At 46.2% G+C, this 26,554-nt stretch overlaps 1 protein-coding gene across 3 annotated transcripts in view; it reads left to right on the top strand.

Moving 5' to 3' along the window:
• The first annotated feature begins 350 nt into the window (after positions 1-350).
• Positions 351-26,554, top strand: part of LOC135054570 (oocyte zinc finger protein XlCOF7.1-like) — a 34,841-nt gene continuing 8,637 nt past the window's right edge. Inside the window, exons 1-7 of one of the 3 annotated variants that reach the window (XM_063957729.1) lie at positions 354-441; positions 4,351-4,447; positions 4,848-4,984; positions 5,639-5,830; positions 6,021-6,096; positions 6,217-6,314; positions 6,414-6,864. In XM_063957729.1, the coding sequence (XP_063813799.1) occupies positions 4,874-4,984; positions 5,639-5,830; positions 6,021-6,096; positions 6,217-6,314; positions 6,414-6,864 (928 nt within the window). In that variant the 5' untranslated portion in view covers positions 354-441; positions 4,351-4,447; positions 4,848-4,873. Of the gene's footprint in view, positions 442-4,350; positions 4,448-4,847; positions 4,985-5,638; positions 5,897-6,020; positions 6,097-6,216; positions 6,315-6,413; positions 6,865-26,554 lie in introns of all 3 variants that reach the window. The other 2 variants (XM_063957727.1, XM_063957728.1) reach the window with 2 other exon arrangements.

Genomic DNA, 26,554 nt, shown 5'->3' with positions numbered 1-26,554 from the left:
TAGCCGGTGACATCACAGGCCATGTGACCAGACCAATATCATTACCTGCTGCCAGACACAGCAATGGCTGCTCTCTTCTCCTGCTGCCTTGTGGGAATGATAGAAGGAAGGCGGAGCTCAGACCAGGGGAAAATGGCCGCCGCTCCTGACGTCACTACACGGTCACGGAACCTACTGCTGCCGCCGGACTGGTCTACAAGAAAATGGCCGCCGGCCTCCTGCATTGAGGACATGTATAGTAATAGTCATTGCAGAAGGCGGTGCTGTGGCCGAGGTGGGGGGAGGGGCCAGTACCAGGAAGCAGTCTGCACCAATCACACCCTACTTCCGGATTGTGCGTTCCACCTTACTTCTGGTTACTGCATTCCATTCCACACATTCCACACGCAGGAAGGGAGTTTCCATCGACTGCTGCAGCCTCCCAATGTCCCTAGAGATCAGGTAATGGCGTCTTACTATACAGGAGGAGCAGCCTGTGGTGTCCTGCTATTATTATTAAACAGGGGGAGTAGCCTGTGGTGTCCTGCTATTATTATGATTATTATTATTATACGGGGGGAGCAGCCTATGGTGGCCTGCTATTATTATTATACAGGAGGAGCATCCTGTGGTGCCCTACTATACAGGTCGGTTATGAAATCCGTCGGCTGTGCCTGCCACAGGATAGCCCGTATGGATATTAACTACATCCCCTACTATACAAGTGGAGCAGCTTTTAGTGTCATGTTATTATTATATAGGGGGTGTGGCCTGTGGTGTCCTACTATACAGAAGGAGCAGCCTGTGGTGCCCTACTATACAGGTCGGTTATGAAATCCGTTGGCTGCGCCTGCCACAGGATAGCCTGTATGGATATTAACTGCATCCTCTACTATACAAGTGGAGCAGCCTTTGGTGTCCTGTTATTATTATATAGGGGGTGTGACCTGTGGTGTCCTACTATACAGAAGTAGCAGCCTGTGGTGTACAGGGGAAGCGACCTGTGGCTACTCTTTGTTATTATTATTATTATACAGGAGGAGCAGCCTGTGGTGCCCTGTTATCATTATTATTATTATTACTAAGGAGGAGCGGCCTGTGGTGTCCAGTTATTATTATTATTATTATTATTATTATTATACAGGAGGAGCGGTCTGTGGTGTCCTGTTATTATTATTATTATTATTATGCAAGGGGAGCGGCCTGTGGTGTCCTGTTGTTGTTGTTGTTGTTATAATAATAATAATAATAATAATAATAATAATACAGGGGGAGCAGCCTGTGGTGTCCTGATTATTATTATATAGGGGTAGTGGCCTGTGGTGTCTTATTGTTGTTATTATTGTTACTTTCCAGGTGGAGCATCATGTGGTGTCCAGTTATTATTATTATTATTATTATTATTATTATTATTACTATATAGGGGGAGCAGACTGTTGTGTCATGTTATTATACAGGTTGAGCAGCCTGTGGTGTCCTGTTGTTGTTATTATTATCTTTATTACTATTGTTATACAGGGGGAGCAGCCCGTGCTGTCATGTTATTATTATTATTATTATACAGGGGGAGCAGCCTGTGGTGTCCAGTTTATTATTATTATTATTATTATTATTATAATATAGGGGGTGCATCCTGTGGTGTCCTGTTGTTGTTGTTGTTGTTATTATTATTATACAGGGGGAGCAGCCTGTGGTGTCCAGTTATTATTATTATACAGGGGGAGCAGCCTGTGGTGTCCAGTTATTATTATACAGGGGGAGCATCCTGTGGCGTCGTTATTATTATTATACATGGGAGCAGACTGTGGTGTCCTGTTATTATTATACAGGAGGAGCAGCCTTCGGTGCCCTGTTATCATTTTTATTATAAAGGAGGAGCGGCCTGTGGTGTCCTGTTGTTGTTATTATTATTATTATTATTATTATGCAAGGGGAGCGGCCTGTGGTGTCCTGTTGTTGTTGTTATTATTATACAGGGGGAGCAGCCTGTGGTGTCCTGCTATTATTATTATTTTTATACAGGGGTAGTGGCCTATGGTGTCCTATTTTTGTTATTATTATTACTTTACAGGGGGAGCAGACTGTTGTGTGTGTTTTTTTATTATACAGGGGGAGCATCCTGTGGTGTCCAGTTATTATTATACTGGGGGAGCAGCCTGGGGTGTCCTGTTATTATTACTATACAGGGGGAGCAGACTGTTGTGTAATGTTATTATACAGGGGATGCAGCCCGTGGTGTCCTGTTGTTGTTGTTGTTGTTGTTATTATTATTAATAATATTGTTATACAGGGGGAGCAGCCTGTGCTGTCCTGTTATTATTATTATTATACAGGGGGAGCAGCCTGTGGTGTCCAGTTATTATTATGCAGGGGGAGCATCCTGTGGTGTCCAGTTATTATTCTTAATATTATTATACAGGGGAGCACCCTTTGATGTTTTGTTATTATTATTATACAGGGGGAGCAGCCTGTGGTGTCCTGTTATTATATTGGTGAAGCAGCCTGTGGTGTCCTGTTGTTGTTATTGTTGTTATTATTATTATTATTATTATACAGGGGGCGCATCCTGTGGTGTCCTGTTGTTGTTGTTGTTGTTGTTATTATTATTATTATTATTATTATTATTATTATACAGGGGGAGTAGCCTGTGGTGTCCAGTTATTATTATTATTATTATACAGAGGGATCAGCCTGTGGTGTACAGATATTATTATACAGGGGGAGCATCCTGTGGTGTCCAGTTATTATTATTAATATTATTATTATACAGGGGGAGCACCCTTTGATGTTTTGTTATTATTATTATACAGGGGGAGCAGCCTGTGGTGTCCTGTTATTATTATATAGGGGGAGCAGCCTGTGGTGTCCTGTTGTTGTTGTTATTATTATTATTATACAGGGGGTGCATCCTGTGGTGTCTTGTTGTTGTTGTTGTTGTTGTTGTTGTTGTTATTATTATACAGGGTATCAGCCTGTGGTGTCCAGTTATTGTTATACAGGGGGAGCAGCCTGTGGTGTCCAGTTATTATTATGCAGGGGGAGCATCCTGTGGTGTCCAGTTATTATTCTTAATATTATTATACAGGGGAGCACCCTTTGATGTTTTGTTATTATTATTATACAGGGGGAGCAGCCTGTGGTGTCCTGTTATTATATTGGTGAAGCAGCCTGTGGTGTCCTGTTATTGTTGTTATTATTATTATTATTATTATTATACAGGGGGCGCATTCTGTGGTGTCCTGTTGTTGTTGTTGTTATTATTATACAGGGGGAGTAGCCTGTGGTGTCCAGTTATTATTATTATTATTATACAGAGGGATCAGCCTGTGGTGTACAGATATTATTATACAGGGGGAGCATCCTGTGGTGTCCAGTTATTATTATTAATATTATTATTATACAGGGGGAGCACCCTTTGATGTTTTGTTATTATTATTATACAGGGGGAGCAGCCTGTGGTGTCCTGTTATTATTATATAGGGGGAGCAGCCTGTGGTGTCCTGTTGTTGTTGTTGTTGTTATTATTATTATTATTATTATACAGGGGGTGCATCCTGTGGTGTCCTGTTGTTGTTGTTGTTGTTGTTGTTATTATTATTATTATTATTATTATTATTATTATTATACAGGGGATCAGCCTGTGGTGTCCAGTTATTGTTATACAGGGGGAGCATCCTGTGGTGTCCAGTTATTATTATTATTCAGAGGGAGTAGCCTGTGGTATCCTGGTATTATTATTATACAGGGGGAGCAGCCTGTGGTATCCTGGTATTATTATACAGGGGGAGCAGCCTGTGGTATCCTGGTATCATTATTATACAGGGGGAGCAGCCTGTGGTGTCCTGGTATTATTATAATACAGGGGGTAGACAGGTGTGTACACAGGTGTTATCGCTTATGTAGTAGGTGATTGGAAAATGATAAACCGGTAAAACGTCCACAGGAAACACGTAATGGTGGAGTAATGTGTGGGAGAGTAATACCCCTTTTACACCGCCAGCTAGTAATACGGGTTATTGCACATGAACGTTTATAACCCGTGTTGCTGGCTGGTGTAAAAGCGTTGAGTTGATCTCCAAGCTCCGCCCCCATAGCATCACCGGCAACGTCACCAACTCGGCAATATGCCGAGTTGGTGACTCCGGTCTAAATGGGGGCTGATGCGGGTCGCAGCCGAGTAGCTCCCGTGTCGGGGCTCCCGGCTGCGACCCGCTATACTTGGTGTAAAAGCGGTATAATAGTGGTGTGAAGGGCGTGAGAGTCCAGAGTAGATAAATATAGGGATTAGAGGAACGCTGCCTAGTGATCTTCTCATTCAGACTTTTTTATATCACTCCCTATCTCCCCCCCCCCCCCCCCCCCAATGTCCAGGCTCACTTTTTTTCCAGGCCGAGCCGACCGGGCACATTACTCCTGCCATTGTGGGATCCTGACAGGGGTACTATACTGCATCTGGAATACCGGTGAGGTAGGTGATTCCCACTCTATGGGTGTCCATGAAACCCTTAGAGAGAGAATAGAACCTGTGGTTTATTATTCTGAATAATGAAAAGGTCTAAATCCTAATCCAACTTGATGACTTTGTTTTCCTGTGTGTTACTTTTACATACTGTATAGTATTACAGAACATAAAAATACAATCAGCGAAAAATATACAAATGATTAAAGTGCCGTTTCCAGCTGGTCGTAACTCTGAGCGGTCGTTAAACAGTTAAGTACAGCATTGTGTGACAGTCACTGGGGCGTCTTATGTGTGACTAGGGCTCTATAACATCGGGGTGAGGAGGGTTTATTGGTTACTTATTGCTTTATTTCTACAGTATGTTACTTGTGTACTCTGGTGTTTCTTATACTTATTATACTTCTAGACCACTGAGTGTTTACTAGACGTCACATGAGGATGAGACGTGTCACTGATTCCCTGAGGATGGAGAACGACAGCAGTCACATGACTGAGAGGATACTAAATCTCACCCTGGAGATCATCTACCTACTGACTGGGGAGGTGAGGGTATCTGGGAGCGTCACACTGACATTACTTATATCTATAATAATAATAATAATACAGGGACATGACTGGGGAGGTGAGGGGATCTGGTAGCGTCACAGTGACATCACATATCTATAGTAATACTACAGAGACATGACTGGGGAGGTGAGGGGATCTGGGAGGGTCACACTGACATCACTTATATCTTTAGTAATAATATAGGGACATGACTGGGGAGGTGAGGGGATCTGGGAGTGTCACAGTGACATCAATTATATTTATAGTAATACAGAGACATGACTGGGGAGGTGAGGGTATCTGGGAGCGTGACACTGACATTACTTATATCTATAGTAATAATAATACAGGGACATGACTGGAGAGGAGAGGGGATTTGGGAGCGTCACACTGACATCACTTATATCTTTAGTAATAATATAGGGACATGACTGGGGAGGTGAGGGATCTGGGAGCGTCACAGTGACATCACATATCTATAGTAATAATATAGGGACTTGACTGGGGAGGTGAGGGGATCTGGGAGTGTCACAGTGACATCACTGATATCTATAGTAATAATACAGGGACATGACTGGGGAGTTGAGGGGATCTGGGATTCTATGCAGTAATTGTGTAATTTACCACTTCTTTGTCTCGCACAATACACAGGCTTACACTCTAGTGAAGAAGACATCCAGTGCGTGTGAGACACCCAGCAGCCATCTCCATGTGTCAGGAGGACTGAGCAGGACCCAGAGCCCCATCACGGTGCCTCCACCTCACTCACTGATACATGAGAGACACAATGACCAGAAGATCCTGGAACTCACCAACAAGATCATTCAGCTGATGACTGGAGAGGTGACTGCTGGGAATGAGACATTATACAGTAACACCAGGGGACGTGTCTGGGTGATGACTGGAGAGGTGACTGCTGGGAATGCAACATTGTACAATAACACCAGGGGACGTGTCTGGGTGATGACTGTATCATTGTGTGTGTCAGGTTCCTATAAGGTGTCAGGATGTCACTGTCTATGTCTCCATGCAGGAGGAGGAGTATATAGAGGAACACAGTGGTCTGAACAAGGACGTGATGGAGAATCACCGGCCCCTCACATCACTGGGTAAGAGGAGACTGTCATGTATTGTACAGGGGAGAGCAGGTATGGGGGGGTCTCTATATACACACATCATCTGATAATCACATATATACACTGTACTCAGTCACTGTGTGTCTCCTACAGATGGACCCAGTAACAGAGATACCCCAGAGAGATGTCACTGTCCTCTGTATTCCCAGGATTGTACAGAGGAGAATCACAGGATCCCACAGGAGGATCAGGTAGGTGGGATTTAGGTTATATACCAAAGTAACTTTACACTATATCGGTCATTCTGAACTTGGGGCCTTAATGCATTAATATCTCTATGGGTGATTTAGGGTGAAGATCTTACAAATGTGACTGATATGAAGGCAGAAGATACAGAGGGAGAAGAAGAGACGTATGTGACTGATATGAAGGCAGAAGATATAGAGGGAGAAGAAGAGACGTATTTGACCGATAATAAGGCAGAAGATATAGAGGAAGAAGAAGAGAAGTATATGACTGATATGAAGGCAGAAGATCCAGAGGGAGAAGAAGAGACATATATGACTGATATGAAGGCAGAAGATATAGAGGAAGAAGAGATGTATGTGACTGATATGAAGGCAGAAGATATAGAGGGAGAAGAAGAGACGTATGTGACTGATATGAAGGCAGAAGATATAGAGGAAGAAGAGATGTATGTGACTGATATGAAGGCAGAAGATACAGAGGGAGGAGAAGAGACGTATGTGAGGGGAGATCAGCAGTGTACGGAGGAGGAAATCCCTACAGATATCAGCACAGGTGAGTAATAAGCACTTATTACAGAAAAGAGTCACATGTTCTCCTTGCTCAGTTACTACAGTACTCTCTTATCCTACACCCTCCTCTGTTAGTACAGACTAATGGGAAATTTACATCAGTTGTATACAATGGCGCTAGAATAAACAACACTTCACTTACGATGTTTTTTGTGGAGATTTCCTTCTCTTCAATACCGTAAAGGTCATATGTAAGGAAAAAAAAAAAAATATATCCCTGTGTAATAGAATGGCAATAAATGGTTGCTAAGTTTTTCTCTATCATCCACAGGGGACGCTGGAGTATAGTACCAGGGGGGGTAATGCCACGGCCGCAGGGACCAGTATAAAAGTGTCCCCTGGCTTTGGCATTATCTTCTCGGCTAGTGGAGCTCGGTGCTGGTTTTAAAAATACGGGCAACCCCTATGTCTTTTGTCCCCCGTATGTTTGGAACCAGGGCTGGTCCAAGAGCCGGTGCTGGTTGACTAAATACGGGTGTATCCCAGTCAATTTTTCCCCGGTATTTAAACAACCAGAACCGGCTCAAAGAGCCCGAGGCTGGTTATTCTTAGGAGGGGGGACCCCATCCATTTTTTCTCTAACGTCCTAGTGGATGCTGGGGACTCCGTAAGGACCATGGGGAATAGACAGGCTCCGCAGGAGACAGGGCACTTTAAGAAAGAATTAGGAATACTGGTGTGCACTGGCTCCTCCCTCTATGCCTCTCCTCCAGACCTCAGTTAGAATCTGTGCCCGGACAGAGCTGGGTGCACTTTAGTGAGCTCAACTGAGCTTGCTAATAAGAAAGTATTTTGTTAGGATTTTTTATTTTCAGAGAGATCTGCTGGCAACAGACTCTCTGCTACGTGGGACTGAGGGGAGAGAAGCAGACCTACTAACTGCGGATAGGTCGTGCTTCTTAGGCTACTGGACACCATTAGCTCCAGAGGGATCGAACACAGGAACTCACCCTTGGTCGTCTGATCCCGGAGCCGCGCCGCCGTCCCCCTCGCAGAGCCAGAAGACAGACGCCGGCGTGAGAAGCAAGAAGACTTCAAAATCGGCGGCAGAAGACTCCAGTCTTCATATGAGGTAGCGCACAGCACTGCAGCTGTGCGCCATTGCTCCCACATTACACCCACACACTCCGGTCACTGTAGGGTGCAGGGCGCAGGGGGGGGGCGCCCTGGGCAGCAATTAGAGACCTCTTGGCAAAGTGGGCATATATACAGTTGGGCACTGTATATATGCATGAGCCCCCGCCATTATTCTACACAAAATCGCGGGACAGAAGCCCGCCGCTGAGGGGACGGGGCTTCTTCCTCAGCACTCACCAGCGCCATTTTCTCTCCACAGCTCCGCTGAGAGAAAGCTCCCCAGGCTCTCCCCTGCAGAAGCACGATAGAAGAGGGGGAAAAAGAGAGGGGGGGCACATAAATTTGGCGTAAAAACAATGTATACAGCAGCTACTGGGTTAACACTACGTTACTGTGTGATTCCTGGGTCATATAGCGCTGGGGTGTGTACTGGCATACTCTCTCTCTGTCTCTCCAAAGGGCCTTGTGGGGGAACGGTCTTCAAATAGAGCATCCCCTGTGTGTGTGTGGTGTGTCTGTACGTGTGTGTCGACATGTCTGAGGTAAAAGGCTCCCCTAAGGAGGAGATGGAGCTAATATGTGTGTGAGAGGGTGTCTACGTCGACAACGCCGACACCTGTTTGGATATGTGTAAGTGCTAAGGTGAATTTATTGCACAAAAGATTAGAGAACAGACAGGAAATCTACCCATGTCTGTCCCTATGGCGCAGAGACCTTCAGAGTCTCACAATGCTCACTATCCAAAATAATAGACACTGATATCGACACGGAGTTTGACTACTGTGTCGACTACGATAATGCAAAGTTACAGCCAAAGTGGCAGAAAAGTATTCAATATATGATTATTGTAATAAAGATGATTTGCATATCACTGATGACTCATCTGTCCCTGACACAAGGGTACACATTTTAAGGGGAAGAAAGCTGAGGTAAATTTCCCTCCTCTCATGAGGAAAAAGAGCGGGAATCTCCAGACAAGAGACTGCAGCTTCCCACAAAGAATTCTCAGGCAGTTTCCTTTCCCCACTAGGGTCAGGATGTGTTGGGAATCTTCCCCTAGGGTGTCACGTTTGCCCAAAGGGTAGCCCTAGCTATTCTCAGGGATCCTGCAGATAGCGTGCACATTTTGATACACTACTCAGACCGGCGATTGTGTCGGCATGGGTTTATAGCGCTGTGGCGGCGTGGACAGGTACCTTATCAGCAGAAATTGAGACCCTAGTATGTATATGTGTGTATATATATATATATAGATCATGCATGGCCCGGCACTCCTCCTCCGAATAGAGCGCCCCGGTGCCCTCAGCAACAAATGTGGATAGTCAGAAAGGAAGACTGCGGCACTCAGGGTCTTGTATTAATATAAAGATTTATTACAAATACATTACAGAAAACATCAACGTTTCGGGGTGTCTAACCCCTTTGTCACATCTTGACAAAGGGGTTAGACACCCCGAAACATTGATGTTTTCTGTAATGTATTTGTAATACATCTTTATATTAATACAAGACCCTGAGTGCCGCAGTCTTCCTTTCTGACTATATATATATATATATATATATATATATATGTATAGAGATATGTATATATATATATATATTAAAGATGCTGTCTTAAGAGATATATATCATAAAACATGCCCAAAGAGACATGAGTATACTGGGTCCTAGAGGCAAAGCTATGTCGATTTCTGCTTGACGTGTCCTGTAGAATATGCAATGGACAGATGCCAACTTAAGTGGCATATGGAAGGCTGAGGATTGTGTGGAGAAGTGTTCTCGGACCTGGTCTCCACAGCTATAGCTGGTAATTCTGATATTTTGCCTTATATTCCTGCACAGCCTAGGAAAGCACGTCATTATCAAATGCAGCCTTTCGAACAAAGAAACAAGAAAGTCCGAGGTGCGTCCTTTCTTGCCAGAGGCGGGGGCAGAGGAAGCCAGCTGCACAACACAGCTAGTTCCCAGGAACAGAAGTCCTCCCCGGCCTCTACGAAAATCCACCGCATGTCGCTGGGGCTCCACAGGCGGAGCTAGACCCGGTGGGGGCACGCTTTCGTGAGTTCAGCCACAAGGGGGTTCACTCCCTGTTAGATCCCTGGGAAATAGATATTGTGTCTCAGGGATACAAGCTGGACTTTGAGAAAAAAAAAAGAAAAAGAAAAAAAAAAGATGCCTCCTCATTGACGGCCCTGCCGGCTTCCCCCCACGAGAGGGAAACAGGGTTAACTGCAATTCACAAATTGTATCTTCAACAGGTGGTGGTCAAGGTTCCCCTCCTTCAACAAGGAGGGGGTTATTATTCGACCATGTTGTAGTCCCGAAACCAGATGGTTCGGTCAGACCCATATTGAATTTAAAATCCCTGAACATATACTTGAAAAGTTCAAGTTCAAGATGGAATCGCTCAGAGCGGTCATCGCAAGGGAGGGGGATTTTATGTTGTCTCTGGACATAAAGGATGCTTACCTTCATGTCCCCATTTATCCACCTCATCAGGAGTACCTCAGATTTGTGGTACAGGATTGTCATTACCAATTCCAGACGTTGCCGTTTGGTCTGTCCACGGCACCGAGAATATTTACCAAGGTAATGGCAGTAATGATGGTGCTCCTGCGAAAGCAATTATCCCATACTTGGACGATCTCCTCATAAAGGCGCGGTCCAGAGAGCAGTTGCTGATTAGTGTAGCACGCTCTCGGGAAGTGTTACAACAGCACGGCTGGATTCTGAATATTCCGAAGTCGCAGCTGATTCCTACGACGAGTCTGCCCTTCCTGGGCATGATTCTGGACACAGACCAGAAGAAGGTTCTTCTTCCGATGGAGAAGCCTCAGGAACTCATGACACTGGTCAGAGACATCTTAAAACCAAAACAGGTGTCGGTGCATCACTGCACGAGAGTCCTGGGAAAGATGGTGGCGTCATACGAGGCCATTCCCTGCGGCAGGTTCCATGCGAGGACCTTTTCAATGGGATCTGTTGGACAAGTGGTCCGGATCGCATCTACAGATACATCGGCTGATCACCCTATCCCCCAGGGCCAGGGTGTCTCTTCTGTGGTGGCTGCAGAGTACTCACCGTCTCGAGGGCCGCAGGTTCGGCATTCAGGACTGAGTCCTGGTGACCACGGATGCAAGCCTCCGAGGGTGGGGGGCAGTCACTCAGGGAAGAAGTTTCCATGGGCTGTGGTCAAGTCAGGAGACTTGCCTTCACATCAATATCCTGGAACTAAGGGCCATATACAACGCCCTAAGTCAAGCGGAGACCCTGCTTCGCAACCAATCGGTGCTGATTCAATCAGACAACATCACCGCAGTGGCTCATGTAAACCGCCAAGGCGGCACAAGGAGCAGGGTGGCGATGGCGGAAGCCACCAGAATTCTTCGATGGGCGGAGAATCACGTACGAGCACTGTCAGCAGTGTTCATTCCGGGAGTGGACAACTGGGAAGCAGACTTCCTCAGCAGGCACGACCTCCACCCGGGAGAGTGGGGACTTCATCAAGAAGTCTTCGCGCAGATTGTAGGTCGGTGGGAACTGCCACAGGTGGACATGATGGCATCCCGCCTCAACAAAAAGCTACAGAGGTATTGCGCCAGGTCAAGAGACCCTCAGGCGATAGCTGTAGACGCACTGGTGACACCGTGGATGTTCCAGTCGGTTTATGTGTTTTCTCCTCTTCCTCTCATACCCAAGGTGCTGAGAATCATAAGGAAAAGAGGAGTGAGAACAATACTCATTGTTCCGGATTGGCCAAGAAGGACTTGGTATCCAGAGTTGCAAGAAATGCTCACAGAGGACCCATGGCCTCTGCCTCTAGGGCAGGATCTGTTGCAGCAGGGACCTTGTCTGTTCCAAGACTTACCGCAGCTGCGTTTGACGGCATGGCGGTTGAACGCCGGATCCTAGTAGAAAAAAGGGATTCCGGATGAGGTTATTCCTACGCTAATAAAGGCTAGGAAGGACGTGACGGCTAAACATTATCACCGTATACGGTGAAAATATGTTGCTTGCTGTGAGGCCAGGAATGCCTCTACAGAGGAATTCCAGCTGGGCCGTTTCCTTCACTTCCTACAGTCGGGAGTGACTATGGGCCTAAAATTGGGGTCCATTAAGGTCCAGATTTCGGCCCTATCCATTTTCTTTCAAAAAGAACTAGCTTCTCTACCTGAAGTTCAGACGTCTGTAAAGGGAGTGCTGCATATTCAGCCCCCGTTTGTGCCTCCAGTGGCACCTTGGGATCTTTACGTGGTGTTGAGTTTCCTGAAATCACACTGGTTTGAGCCGCTTAAAACCGTGGAGTTAAAATATCTCACGTGGAAGGTGGTCATGCTATTAGCCTTGGCTTCGGCTAGGCGTGTGTCAGAATTGGTGGCTTTGTCACATAAAAGCCCCTATTTGGTTTTCCATATGGACAGGGCAGAATTGCGGACTTGTCCGCAATTTCTGCCAAATGTGGTGTCATCTTTCATATGAACCAACCTATTGTGGTGCCTGTGGCTGCTCGTGACCTTGGAGGATTCCGAGTTACTGAATGTAGTCAGGGCTTTGAAGGTTTATGTAGCCAGAACGGCTAGAGTCAGGAAAACTGAGTCGCTGTTTATCCTGTATGCATCCAACAAGCTGGGTGCTCCTGCTTCAAAGCAAACTATTGCTTGCTGGATCTGTAACTCGATCCAGCAGGCTCATTCTGCGGCTGGATTGCCGCTTCCAAAATCAGTAAAAGCCCACTCCACAAGGAAGGTGGGCTCTTCTTGGGCGGCTGCCCGAGGGGTCTCGGCATTACAGCTTTGCCGAGCGGCTACTTGGTCAGGTTCAAACACCTTTGCAAAGTTCTACAAGTTTGATACCCTGGCTGAGGAGGACCTTGTGTGCTCATTCGGTGCTGCAGAGTCATCCGCACTCTCCCGCCGTTTGGGAGCTTTGGTATAATCCCCATGGTCCTTACGGAGTCCCCAGCATCCACTAGGACGTTAGAGAAAATAAGATTTTACTTACCGGTAAATCTATTTCTCGTAGTCCGTAGTGGATGCTGGGCGCCCGTCCCAAGTGCGGACTTCTTCTGCAATACTTGTATATAGTTATTGCTTAAATAAGGGTTATGTTATGGTTGCATCAGGTTTTTCTGATGCTCTGTTGTTGTTCATACTGTTAACTGGGTATAGTATCACGAGTTATACGGTGTGATTGGTGTGGCTGGTATGAGTCTTACCCTGGATTCCAAAATCCTTTCCTTGTACTGTCAGCTCTTCCGGGCACAGTTTCCTTAACTGAGGTCTGAAGGAGGGGCATAGAGGGAGGAGCCAGTGCACACCAATATTCCTAATTCTTTCTTAAAGTGCCCTGTCTCCTGCGGAGACCGTCTATTCCCCATGGTCCTTACGGAGTCCCCAGCAACCACTACGGACTACGAGAAATAGATTTACCGGTAAGTAAAATCTTATTTTTTAACACTTTTAACTGTTTTGACTCTTTTAATACTGTACACATTGAAGCCCTGCACGGATCTCACTGATCCGGCCGGGATTCATTGTGTTATGTCCGACAGTGTATTACTCATCACTCCCGTAAAACACGGCCCGACAATACGAATAACATCGACATCGGAAAATACGAAAAACGAAAACTCGGCAGCTTAGTAAATTCCCGAAAATGATTACAAAAAGTTGCAGAAAAATACGTCAGAAAAAATTCGAGTTTAAACTCCCACCAATTCGGCAGAAACACGAATCTTAGTAAATATACCCCCAGGTATTTGCAGGGTCCGAGTAAAAGTTGCATTGCAGGTATTTTTTGCAGAAAGTGAATGTATAGTTTCCTGAGAAAGTGAGATTGGAGAATATTAGAAGTGAACATACATTTGTAGCTGCAGTCCAAGTATTGGTGGATTGTGAAGGTTTTTTTTTTCACACTTGTTTGTAGTTTCCTTTCAGTTTTCGTCCAGTTTAAGTCCAGTATAAGTCACAGACGACATGCTTTTGAAAACGTTCATCCCAAACTGATTCAGCTAGACTACACACTAATATTAAGACCAACAAACATGTGTATGTAAGCACATTGATTGATTGGACCCACCCCTAGCCCATCACTCATTTGAAGCAATAAAACTTACACAAACAAATGGTGTGTGTGGGGATGAAACCATCACACATTCCCCAAGTAATATTAAAACCTGCTTAAAGCTGCTAATAATAATTAATCCACTATTCATACCTATAGCTAAGCATTCATGGTATTCATATGTGATAATTAGCAGATGCCATACAGCTTGCTGATAATTGTTGTTCCACTATTCATACCTATAGCTAAGCATTCATGGTATTCATATGTGATAATTAGCAGATGCAGTACAGCTTGCTGGTAATTGTTGTTTCACTATTCATACCTGCAGGTAAGAGAACAATGAGATATGAAGTTACTTCATAGTCCTTGCATATTGATCATAAAATTATCCAGTATAAGTCACAGATGACATCCTTAGAAACATTCATCCTTTGAAAACTTTCATCCCAAAGTTCTCCACGTGCCTAAAGACTAAACCCCTACCTATAGCTTATTTAAAAGGAGTACTCCTGTACGGCATTAATAAGAAGTAGGAGGTTGGAGGCACTGAAATATACATGGAGATTAATGCTTGTGTGATAATATAATTACTATAGACACAATATAGAACTCTCAACAATAGAACCATTACTCATATCATGTCTCCCAATTAGAATTAAAATTGGTTGTCACATCAGTTTGTACTCTTAACCTCTAAATCATAAGGAGCATTCCTTGAGGTATTCAATAGTGAGTATTAAACTGGTGAACACGCTATATATATGGGAGACAACCAGGATACATCTTGTTAAAGATTCTATATACCTAGGGTGTTCAGTGGAACACATATAATGATTAAAGAGACGGAATTATTTTTCTGAGAACTTAGTATTTGTGTCTGATTGTGATGATTATTGTAACTCTTCATGTGTCTAAATATTAACCCCTACGTGTAGCCTTAATAAGGAGCACTCTTATACGGCAATAATTAGCAAGTGGGAGGTTTGTTACACTCAAAATGAGGTTTTTTGGTACTTACCAGATCAATCCTTTTCTTTGAATCCACAGGGGGGGACTGGAGTACTCTTGGGATATGGACGGGGCGTTAGCAGGGATAGGCATATTTAAATTAGTAACCCTCCACCCCCTCCATACTCCCAAGATGCCTCAGTGTTTTTTTACTGAGCCGAACAGGAGCGAAAGAGGATGAACAATGGAGAATTACATATAAAATTATACCATAACGGACAACTAGAAAGTTGACACGACAATAGATGACAAATACCTTAACATTTCAACAAGTCAGTGAGAAAGTGTTACCATAAGATTTACTGAACTTACCATAAGCCAGGTGAAACTGCTCTGGGTGGGCGTCCAGTTGCCCCCTGTGGATTCAAAGAAAAGGATTTATCTGGTAAGTACTAAAATCCTCTTTTCTTTTTCATCCACTAGGGGTCACTGGAGTACTCTTGGGACGTACCAAAGTTTCCCCCTTGGACGAGAGAGCTGGTTGGCACCTGTAACACTAGACGGCCAAAGCTAGATGCTGATGCTGCAATTGTATCAAACTTCTAAAAGCGCACAAACCTGTGCACTGATGACCATGTAGTCGCACGGCAAAGTTGCGTCGTAGAAGCTCCACGACCTGCTGCCCATGACGTTCCCACAGAACGTGTGGAATGTGCTGAAACAGATGCAGGCAGTTTTAGACCAGGATGAAAGTCATGAAATGGTCAGCTTAATCCATCTAGCCAAGGTCTGTTTAGATTCAAGTCCCATGGAGCTATAGGTGGGATGAATAGAGGTTGAACTCTAAGAACACCTTGCACGAAAGTGTGAACTATTGGCAAAAGAGCCAAACGCCTTTGAAAGAAAATTGACAAGGCAGAGACCTGCACTTTTAGTGTAGCTAAACGTAGTCCTACTTCTAACCCCGCCTGTAAAAATAGTAAAAGATGGGATAACTTGAAAGAAGATGTCGGAAACTGTGATAATGAGCTGCTGTAACGGGCTTCCTAGCACGTAACATGGTTGGTATAACCGACTCTGGAATGCCCTCTCGTCTTAAGAAAGCAGTTTCAACAGCCACGCCATCAAACGCAGCTGTGCTAAATTGGGGTTAAGGAACGGACCCTGTTGTAGTAACATAGAAACATAGAATTTGACGGCAGATAAGAACCACATGGCCCATCTAGTCTGACCTTTTTTTCTTTTTTACCATTTTTTTTTTTTTTAGCTCAAACCTTATTTGATCCTCATTTCTTTATAAGGATATCCTTATATCTATCCCATGCATGTTTAAATTGCTCTACTGTCTTAGCCTCTACCACCTCTGATGGGAGGCTATTCCACTTGTCCACTACCCTTTCTGTGAAGTAATTTTTCCTTAAAGGTCTGGTAGGCCTGGACGTAGCAGAAGCAGCCATGGATCATCTGCGATTAGACCGCGGAGATCCAAGAACTACGCTCTCCGAGGCCAATGAGGTGCCACTAGTATGACGGTCATGGATTCTCTTTTGATCTGCTTTAGCAACCGAGGAAGCAGCGGAAATGGTGGAAGAACAGATATACAAGGCTGTACGGCCAAGCTATTGTGAGAGCATCCACTGCCACTGCCTTTGGATCTCTTGTTCTGGACACATACTGGGGAGTTTGATGATTTTGGCGAGATGCCATTAGATCTACCTGTGGGTAACCCCACCGCTGTACCAACATCTGGAACATCTCTGGATGTAAAGCCCATTCTCCTGGATGAAAATCCTGATGGCTGAGATAATCTGCTTCCCAGTTGTCCACTCCTGGAATGAACACTGCCAACAATGGGGGTCATTCCGAGTTGATCGCTCGCTGCCAATTTTCGCAGTGCAGCGATCAGGGCAAAAAATGGCATTTCTGCGCATGCGTATGCCCCGCAATGCGCATGTGCGACGTTCGGGTACAACAGACGATGTGATTCTGAACAGGCTCTAGCGAAGAATTAAGTCGCACTGACGGCCGCAGAGTGATTGACATGAAGTGGGCATTTCTGGGTGTCAACTGACCGTTTTCAGGGACTGTTTGTAAAAACGCAGGCGTGCCAGCAAAAACGCAGGCGTGGCTGGATGAACGCTGGGCGGGTGTGTGACGTCAAATCCGGGCACAAATAGGCTGAAATAATCGCAAGCTGTGAGTAAGTTCTGAGCTACTCTGAAACTGCACAAACTGTTTTTGCAGAGCGCGGCTGCACAAGCGTTCGCACTTCTGCTAAGCTAAAAATACACTCCCCAGTGGGTGGCGGCATAGCGTTTGCACGGCTGCTAAAAACTGCTAGCGAGCGATCAACTCGGAATGACCCCCAGTATCACTTGGTGATGCTCGACCCATTTCAGGATTATATGCGACTGCCGTTGCGTTGTCTGACTGAACCTGAACAGTGTGAGACTGGAGTATTTGTACTGCCTGACGCAAAGCATTGTAGATTGCCCTACAATGTAGATTGAGTTCCAGGACATTTATTGACAGTAATCTCTCTCGGTCTCACCAGAGACCCTGAAATTGACGATGTAGGACCACTGCTCCCCAACCTCTGAGACTTGCATCCGTCATCAGAATTATCCAATTTCAGACTCCGAACCATCTTCCCGCCGTGAGATGTTGTACTTGGAGCCACCAGAGTAGTGATGCTCCTGGCCCTTGGAGACAACCTCACCATTTGACGAATTTGGAGATGAGAGCCTGGCCACTGTGCTAGAAGTTCTAGCTAAAAAGGATGTGAGTGAAATCTTCCGAACTGGAGTGCTTGGAAAGACGCCACCATCTTTCCTAACAGTTGAATGCACAAGTGCACCGAGACTGTCCGTGGTTTGAGCACTAACTATACTAGATGACGAACACTTTGTGCTTTCTCCTTTGGCAGGTAAATTTGTTGATCCACCATATCCAGTATCCAGAATCATTCCTAGGAATTTAATTCTTTGACACGGAACCAGGCTTGATTTCTTGAAGTTGACAATCCAACCGTGCTGAACTAGTACATTGTACGTCAGTAAGGCATGTTGAAGGAGTATTTGTTGAGACGGAGCCTTCATGAGAAGGTCGTCTAAGAACTGAACTATTGGGCGTGGCTTGGATCGGCATGGAGTAGCTGTGTGCAGCCTTAGCTCTCCGCAAAAAATCCTGTAAACCCATCCGTTTTCCCCAACCCGTGGATCCTGCTCCCTGCCAGCTGGCCCCTGAGTGTGTGCTGCCTCTGCTGCTGCCCTTGCTGACCCGTTGTGCGGCGCGGTTGTGCTGCTGTGGACCTTCCAGCGTGGTCCACGGCTCCCTGCCTCCCCGCCGGCCGCCGCCGGAGCTCCGGGAGCGGCGCGTGTCCGCGCGCCCGGCGGTGCCTTGCGCTGGTCCTATGGCTGGGGGCTGCAGGGGAGAGGGCCCTACTGTCTGCTGGGTCCGGTGGGGGTGCATGCCTGAAGCCCCGCTGCGGCGACGCTGGAGACCAAGCCCGGGTGAAAAAAGCCAGCGAAAAGCCGCCATTTTTAGTCCCGCTGCTCCTTCTCCTCCTGCGGTGCTGTGCAGAGCGATGACTGTGGTTACCATCCTGTCTCCCTCCTGGGCTTAATACTTCCACGAGACTTCGCAAAGCCAGTGTCCTTTATATTTTCTCTTGGATGGACTGTATATACTTCACTGAAATCGGCTACCCTACATTAGCTGCCTGTTATCCTGTGGTGATAGCCTGGGTGTCCCTGACTCAGCTTTTCTTCTGCTGCAATTTACACAACGTACACCTGCTTCCTGACTATCTGCAGTGTGCCCACATACTTGTTCCGTTTATTTGGGGTGCCATATCTGCCTGGCCCGGGCGGCCCTGACCCGTGTGCTGAACCTGCTGTAATAGTCCTGTGGATCTGCATTCCCGTCCAGGGATACCATGGTGAGGGGAGGTGAGTGCGGCTAACGCTGCTGCGAAACTGGAGAAATTTGCCAGATCACAGCAGGCATCTACGTCGGCAAAGCGGGGTGAAGCCGGCCCGCCCTCGCCTGCGGCCGAGGTGGACACCTCCGACCACGATGAGCAGGTGCATTCTACCCAGCAAATATTGCAGGCTATCTCTGCGTCCGAACAGAGGGTTACGGACCGGATTGGGCAAGTACAAATGGATGTTTCTCTGATAAGGCAGGATATGCAGAAGATCCGAGAGCGTGTGGGTGAAACTGAACATCGGATATCGGCTTTGGCGGATGCTGCTCCACCCTTGCAGTTGAGAGTGGCGGACCTGTCTACCCAAGTGACCTCTATGCAGGCTAAAATGTCAGATATAGAAGGGAGATTGCGGCGCAACAACGTCCGATTTGTCGGGTTGCCCAAGAGAGCGGAGGGCAATTCCCCGGAGTCATTTCTTGAAGGGCGGCTTATTGATCTGTTTGGCAAGGAGGCATTTACCTCTCAATTTGCGGTGGAGAGGGCGCACAGGCTCCCGCCTAGCCCGCCGCCACCGGGAGCCCCGGCTAGAACATTTATTGCACGCTTCTTGCATTTCAAGGACCGTGATACTGTACTCCGTCTGGCCCGAACAAAGGGCCCTATCCAACAAGATGGACATAATATTTCCGTATTTCCTGATTTTGCCCTGGAGGTGCAAAAGAGCCGATCTCAATTTATTCAAGTCAAGCGTCAGCTCAGAGACCGCAATATACAATATGCTATGATGTTTCCAGCCAAGTTGCAGGTGGTGCTTAACAACACCACACATTTTTTCACATCTCCTCAAGATGCTGGTGCATGGCTGGAGCGTCAACCACGTTCTCCTGGATGATGTGTTGTTGCTCTGAGGCTGCTTTCAGTTTTTTTTGCACCGCTGTTTCTATTTATCTAATGCATATTCCTGTGAATATAAATGCAATGTGAGTATTTATGCAATGTGGGGCGTATGGGAGTGGGGCAAATTTATGTTATTGCTCGCTATGCATCGTTATGATATGGCGGTAACGGTCAGTCCCACATTATTTTACTGCTGTTTGATGGCATGTGATGGGGCATGTGCCTGGCTATGTTGTTTTTTTTTTTTTCTCTCTTTTTTCAGGGTTGGGGTACTACTTTTTTCTACGAGTTGTGGAGAGCTCTTACCGAAAATAGTGTAAGGGCTTTTCCTTAGGTTCTTTGGTTAGGCCCTTATCCCTTAGTTTGGTTAATTAATGGGAGTTATGGGATCCAGGTATGCCTTAAGTTTGCGAGGTGATACAGGGTGGGTGCGGGGGGGGGGGTTAGTTTGTTTTTTTCTAAGCCATCATTTTTTAGTTCTGTGCGTACTTTGCAATGACGCGTTATTTCTGTATGATATTGCTCTGTGCTCTTTTGCCTCCTGGGACGTAGGGGGACTGGTTGCTCCTGTCCCTGTTTATTGTTTGCTCAGCCTTGCTATGTTGCGATGCCAGGTTTTGCTGTATGTCTCTTTGATCTATCCTGTTAACCCTTTCCATTACGATTTCTATGTCTGCTGTTTCTGAGGGGCTCCGTCTGCTCAGCTGGAACGTTCGGGGATTGAATGAAAAAATCAAAAGATCGTTGGTCCTGACTCAGGTTAAAAAATACCAGGCGGACATAATTTGTCTTTCTGAAACACATTTGCATGGAGGTAGGGTGTTGGCACTTAAAAAACCATGGGTTAGTCACGTGTATCATTCCACTTTCTCTGCCAGTGCCAGAGGCGTTTCTGTAATGATTAGAAAGTCCGTACAATTTCACCTGGATGACTGTGAAACTGACCAATATGGCAGATACGTCTTCCTACGAGCCCATATTAACTGCAGATTGTTTCATATATTAGCAGTATATGTCCCCCCGCCATATAATAATGAGGTTCTCCGTCACGCTGCCCGTTTCCTGGCCCGGTCCCCTGCTACCCCTGTGATATGCCTAGGGGATTTTAACAATGTTATGGATGGTGGTATGGACAGGTGGAGGGAGACTGTTGCGTCTTCCCCTCCCCTGGCGTCCCCTACCTCATTCGCGAGACTAGTGGGGGAGCTGGGGCTGGAGGATGTATGGAGATGTCGTAATCCCGCGGCCACTCGTTTCTCCTGTCAGTCCGCTACCCATCATGCCTTTTCTCGTATTGATTTGGTTTTAGTTTCTCCTGATTTATCCCCGGACGTGCTGGCGGTGGATTATCTCCCTAGGGGCATATCGGATCACTCTCCTGTTTTAGTTACAGTTAATATTGGTTGGGAGCGGGGTGCAAAAATGTGGAAGCTTAACCGCTTTTGGTTGACTCTACTGGGGGGGGGGGGGGGGGGGGGGTGCGGATCTGATTGCCGCCTGGGAAGGGTTCCAGGAAGATAATTTACTATACAGTGTTCTGTCGCTGAAGCATGATGCCTTTAAAGCGTTTTTGCGGGGCTCCTTTATAAAGCGGATCTCTGAAGTTAAAGCGTTCAGTAAGAGGGAGGAGGTGCGGTTGGAATCTTTGTGCCAGCAGCTGGAATCTCAATATCTTATTACCCATTTGCGGTCTGATGAGTTGTTGTGGAAGAACGCGCAGAGTGAGTGGTCGGATTGTTTATTTGAGAAATCCAGGCGTAGACTCCTTTTTGCAGGACATGAGCAGTATTTTCGGGCGGAGATGAATGGCAGCTACTTGGCCTTTTTGGCCCGGTCTGATTCCCCTAGAACAGTGATTCAGTGTGTGAGGAACTCTGCTGGCCAACTGTGTTATTCTGGATCAATGGTGGCGGAGACCTTCCGTAGTTATTATTCCTCGCTTTATGCCTCCCGAGCCGGTTACTCTGATGATCAGCTTGGGGAGTTTTTGGCTCAGTTGACCTTGCCATGCTTGTCCCGGGAGGACTCGGGGGCTCTGGATGCACCTATCACGTTGGAGGAGGTGGAGGCTGCGATCCTGTCTCTCCCGGCGTCTAAGGCACCGGGATCCGATGGACTCCCGGGTGAAGTCTATAAAAAATACAGTACGTTTTTTGCCCCCTATCTCTTACAATTGTTTGAACTACTCTTAGAGGGTGGGGCTCTCCCGCGTTCTATGGCCGAGGCCAATATAATTGTCCTGTTGAAACCAGGGAAAGACCCCTGCTCCCCGAGTCTTATCGACCCATCTCCCTCCTCAATACTGATGTCAAGATACTGGCAAAAATCTTGGCATCTCGATTGAATTTGGTAATTGCAACAATAATTCATCCAGACCAGACTGGCTTTATGCCGGGTAAATCCATGGCCCAGAATCTGCGTAGATTGTTCTGTCATTTCCAGAGAGGTGATATGGTGGGGTCGGACGCGGTGGTGGTGTCCCTTGATGCGGCCAAAGCGTTCGACTCCGTAGAATGGAGGTACCTGTGGGGGGTGCTGGAGAAATTTGCTTTTGGCCCTCGATTTATTAGCTTTATCCAGTTGTTGTATTCCTTGCCTGTGGCTCGTGTGACGGCCAATGGTTTCACGTCTGAGCTTTTTGCATTGGAGAGGGGCACTCGACAGGGTTGCCCCCTATCTCCTGCACTGTTTGCGATCGCCGTGGAGCCGTTGGCCGCCCTGCTGCGCAGTAATGGCGGGGTCAAGGGAGTTGAGATTGGGGGTCATGTAGATGTGGTGGCGCTATACGCGGATGACATGCTCCTTTTCCTGCAGGACTCTGATGACTCCCTACAAACAGTGTTACAGGTAGTGGAGAATTTTGGTATCTTTTCCGGTCTGCTAGTTAACTGGGACAAATCCCACATTTTTCCTATTTCTGGCCTTCTCCCTGAAACACGGGGGGGTGTATCCTTTGCAATGGACACTGCGGTTCAAGTATTTAGGCATCTGGATTACTCCTATGGCGCGTAGCTATGTGGCCCAAAATATCGACCCCATATTAGCGACATTTAAAGAGAAGGCTCATAGCTGGAAAAAATTACCATTGTCTGTCCTGGGTAGGGTTAATTTATTTAAAATGGTGATGCAGCCAAAGTTCCTTTATGTTCTGCACAATTCTCCGGTCTACCTTCCCAAGAAGATCTTTACTGTTATTGAGGGAGTTTTATCCTCATTTATATGGAGTGGCAGGCCAGCGCGGGTCTCTATCAGAACACTATGCAGGTCTCAGATGTCCGGCGGGGCAAGTCTCCCGGATCTCAGACTATACTATGTGGCGGCTCAGCTGGCCCATCTGAGTGAATGGACCGGGGATTCTCTGGGTACTACGGTGAGGGGGTTTCTGGCTGAGCGGACGGAGCGTTCTCCTGCTTTCTCTCTCTCTCCTCTTCAGCTTCTCCTTTCTGGTCTCTCAACGTCTGGCTTGCCTCCCCTGTTGCGTCAAGCCTTGCTTATCTGGCGCTATGCGCACACTTTATATGATTGGGAGGGACATGATACCTGTACCCCACTGTGGTTCAATAGTGCATACCCTGAGCTATATGAGATGTCGCTAGATAATATATGGATTGCTAGGGGAGTCATAGCACTGGGTCAGCTATACCACGGTGGAGTGCTGAAGTAATTTCAGCAACTGAAGATCGAATTTGATGTACCTAACACTGCTATGTTCCGGCATTTTCGGCTTAGACATGCTGTACAGACCCAATTCCCTCACGGCCCACCATTGATTGTTGACTCACCTGTTAGGACGCTGCTTACTTCTTTGAGTCGGAGGGGGAAGGTGTCTACCATATATGCTGCTTTAAATAATAATAGCTATCCCGATCTATTAATTAATCTCCGTATTAAATGGGAGACTGATTTGGGGCAGTTGTCCCATGAGCAATGGCTCCAGATTATGAGTTCCCTTAAATATACTACGCCATGTATAAGGTATAAACAGGTTTTTTTCTACATTCTACACAGGGCCTATCGCACTCCGGTTACTATGCAGAGGGCTGGTCTTAGGGAAGATTCTAACTGCCCCAGGTGTCGGGCAGCCGATGCCGGATTTTGGCACCTACTGTGGGATTGCCCTGAGATTTCCCTTTTCTGGCGTAAAGTGTGGTGTGATGTGATCATGACAGCACCGTCCCTCCCTACATTAGATCCTGGTATATGTTTATTTGGGTTAGATTTGGAGGAAACACACTCTGTTTTACTGTACAAATATGTCCTGTGTCTCACTACGCTAGCTAAGGTGGTTATCGCTAGGGTCTGGTTCTCTGCTGGAGTACCTAGGGTGGAGCACTGGAGGGCGTTGGTGAACGAGGTAATTCGTCATGAAAGACATATGTATAAAATACGGGGTTCCACCTCTCGATTTACGGAGATGTGGGATCGCTGGAGTAGCACAAGGCTGGGCGGGCAGGTATTAAGCACCTGAGCGACATTTGTAATAATATGGATACTCTTTGTCGTGGATATATATACGTTAGAATTAAAACGCACACCAAATTGTGATCTGAAAATATCTGTTTATTGATGGCAATTGTTATTGTTATAGTTAATTTTCAATGTTGATGTTTTGTTATGTTTCTGTGACATAAAACTTAATAAAAATCACTTGATTTAAAAAAAGAACGGAACTATTATTACACCCAGGATTCTGAGATGAGCTATCATCACAGACATCACCTTTGTGAATACCCGATGCGCTGATGAGAGACCAAACGGTAGTGTCTGAAATTGATAATGGTTTTGTTGTACTGCAAACCTTAAGTAGGCCTGATGCAGTGGACAAATTGGAATGTGTAAGTACGCATCCTTGAGATCCAGTGAAACCATGAATTCCTGTGGTTCTAAACCTGCAATCACCGACCACAGGGATTCCATCTTGAATCTGTAGTAAGACACGTACAGCCCTTCAGGTTCAGTATTGGTCTGACCGAGCCGTCCTTCTTTGGTACTACAAAAAGATTGGAATAATAACGGGTATGGGTCATTAGTTCGACCACACTTAGGTCGACAGTCATTAGGCCGACCACTATTGGCCTACATGCATTAGGTCGACATGGTCATGGTCGACATGGAAAAAGGTCAACATGAGGTTTTTTTTTTTTGGTGTCGTTTTTTTCGTAAAGTGACTGGGAACCCCAATTAGTGCACCGTGTCCCCTCACATGACTCGCTTCGCTTGTCATGCTTCGGTCAAGGTGTGCTCGGCACAGGTTACTATTCACAATCGTAGTCCATGTAGATCGTGAAGTATGAAACAGTTCAAAAAATGAAAGGAAAAAAAAGTGAAAAAAGCATGTCGACCTTTTTCCATGTCAACCTAGTACATGTCGACCCAGTGGCCATGTAGACCTAGGACCATGTCGACCTAATGCATGTCGACCAATAGTGGTCGACCTAATGACTGTCGACCTAAGTGTGGGCGACCTAATGACCGTATCCCATAATAACCTTGACCCTGTTGGTGAACTGGAGCCTGAATCAAAACTGCTGACTCTACGAGAGACTGAATCGCGGTCTGCAGAGCCGCCTTTTTGTCTCCTGACACAGGCAGGCCTGTCTTGAAAAACCACATTGGTGGTAGACAATCGAATTTTATTTTGTAACCTTTAAACACTAAATTGCGGATCCACCAATCTGTGGATGTCTGAAACCACGCCAAGTGAAACGGCTGAAGGCGTGCTCCCACAACTGACGATCTGAGATGGGCTGGAAGCCCTTCATGCCACTGGCTTGTCAGTGTCCTTTGTGTCCTGACAACGGTTAGGGGTTTGTTGAAAACCACGTCCTCTACCACGTCTACCCTGTATGGTTGTTCCACTCGCATGGCCTCGAAAAGACTGAGGTCTAAAAGATTTGAATGCTGGTCCAGCGTATTTCCATTTAGGAACTGGTGCGGGCAATGGCAGGAAAACAGACTTTCTCCCAGTAGCCTGAGAAATCCATTTGTCCAATTCAGTACCAAATAACATATTGCCAGTGTAAGGCAACGCTTCTATTCCTCGTTTTGCCTCTGCCTGCCAAGAACGCAGCCAAAGTGCCCATCGGGCCCTAATTAGTGAAGCTGAAAGCCGAGAACTAACCTGGCCGACGTCCATAGAAGCCGTACCTAAATACTCAGCAGATTCACAGATGTGATCAGCAAGAAGTATAAGCTGGTCTAAGGAAAGATCCTGTTATAGGACTAACTTGAGCTGTGTTGCCTATGCAATTACAGCCTTGTTGACCCAAACACCCACTAAAGCAGGTCTAAGCAACACCCCACTGCTGTATACATTGACTTTAGAATAGCTTCTAGTTACGCTCTGATGAGTCTTTAAGCGTTATTGCAGCGGGGACTGAATGGTTAACTTTTTTTAAAGTTTTGAAACAGGAATCCACTGTTGGTGGATTTTCCCATTTAGTTGTCAGACTCTGGAAACGGATTGTTAGACAGAAACCGTCAAGGCATAGAAAACCGTTTATCTGGATTTTTTCATGCTTCCGTTAACTGCTTATTAAGAGAATCTGAATAAGGAAAACACACAGTTGATCTGTTTTTTAGCAAATAAAATTGAATCATTTGGTAGAGGTTCCTCAGTCTCAGTAAAATTTAGAACCTGGTGTACCACCCTGATAAGATTATCAATGGCCGGGATATCAGTAACCTCACTATCTGACTCCTGGCCCAGTTCACCTTTCTCCTGTTCCTCCTGACATATAAGGTCTGGCATTGA

The sequence above is a fragment of the Pseudophryne corroboree genome, chromosome 3 (assembly GCF_028390025.1).
Source record: "Pseudophryne corroboree isolate aPseCor3 chromosome 3, aPseCor3.hap2, whole genome shotgun sequence".
Classification (NCBI taxonomy): Eukaryota; Metazoa; Chordata; class Amphibia; order Anura; family Myobatrachidae; genus Pseudophryne; species Pseudophryne corroboree.
Note: the sequence above shows the minus strand (reverse complement) of the source record. Positions and strands in the feature narration are given on the sequence as shown.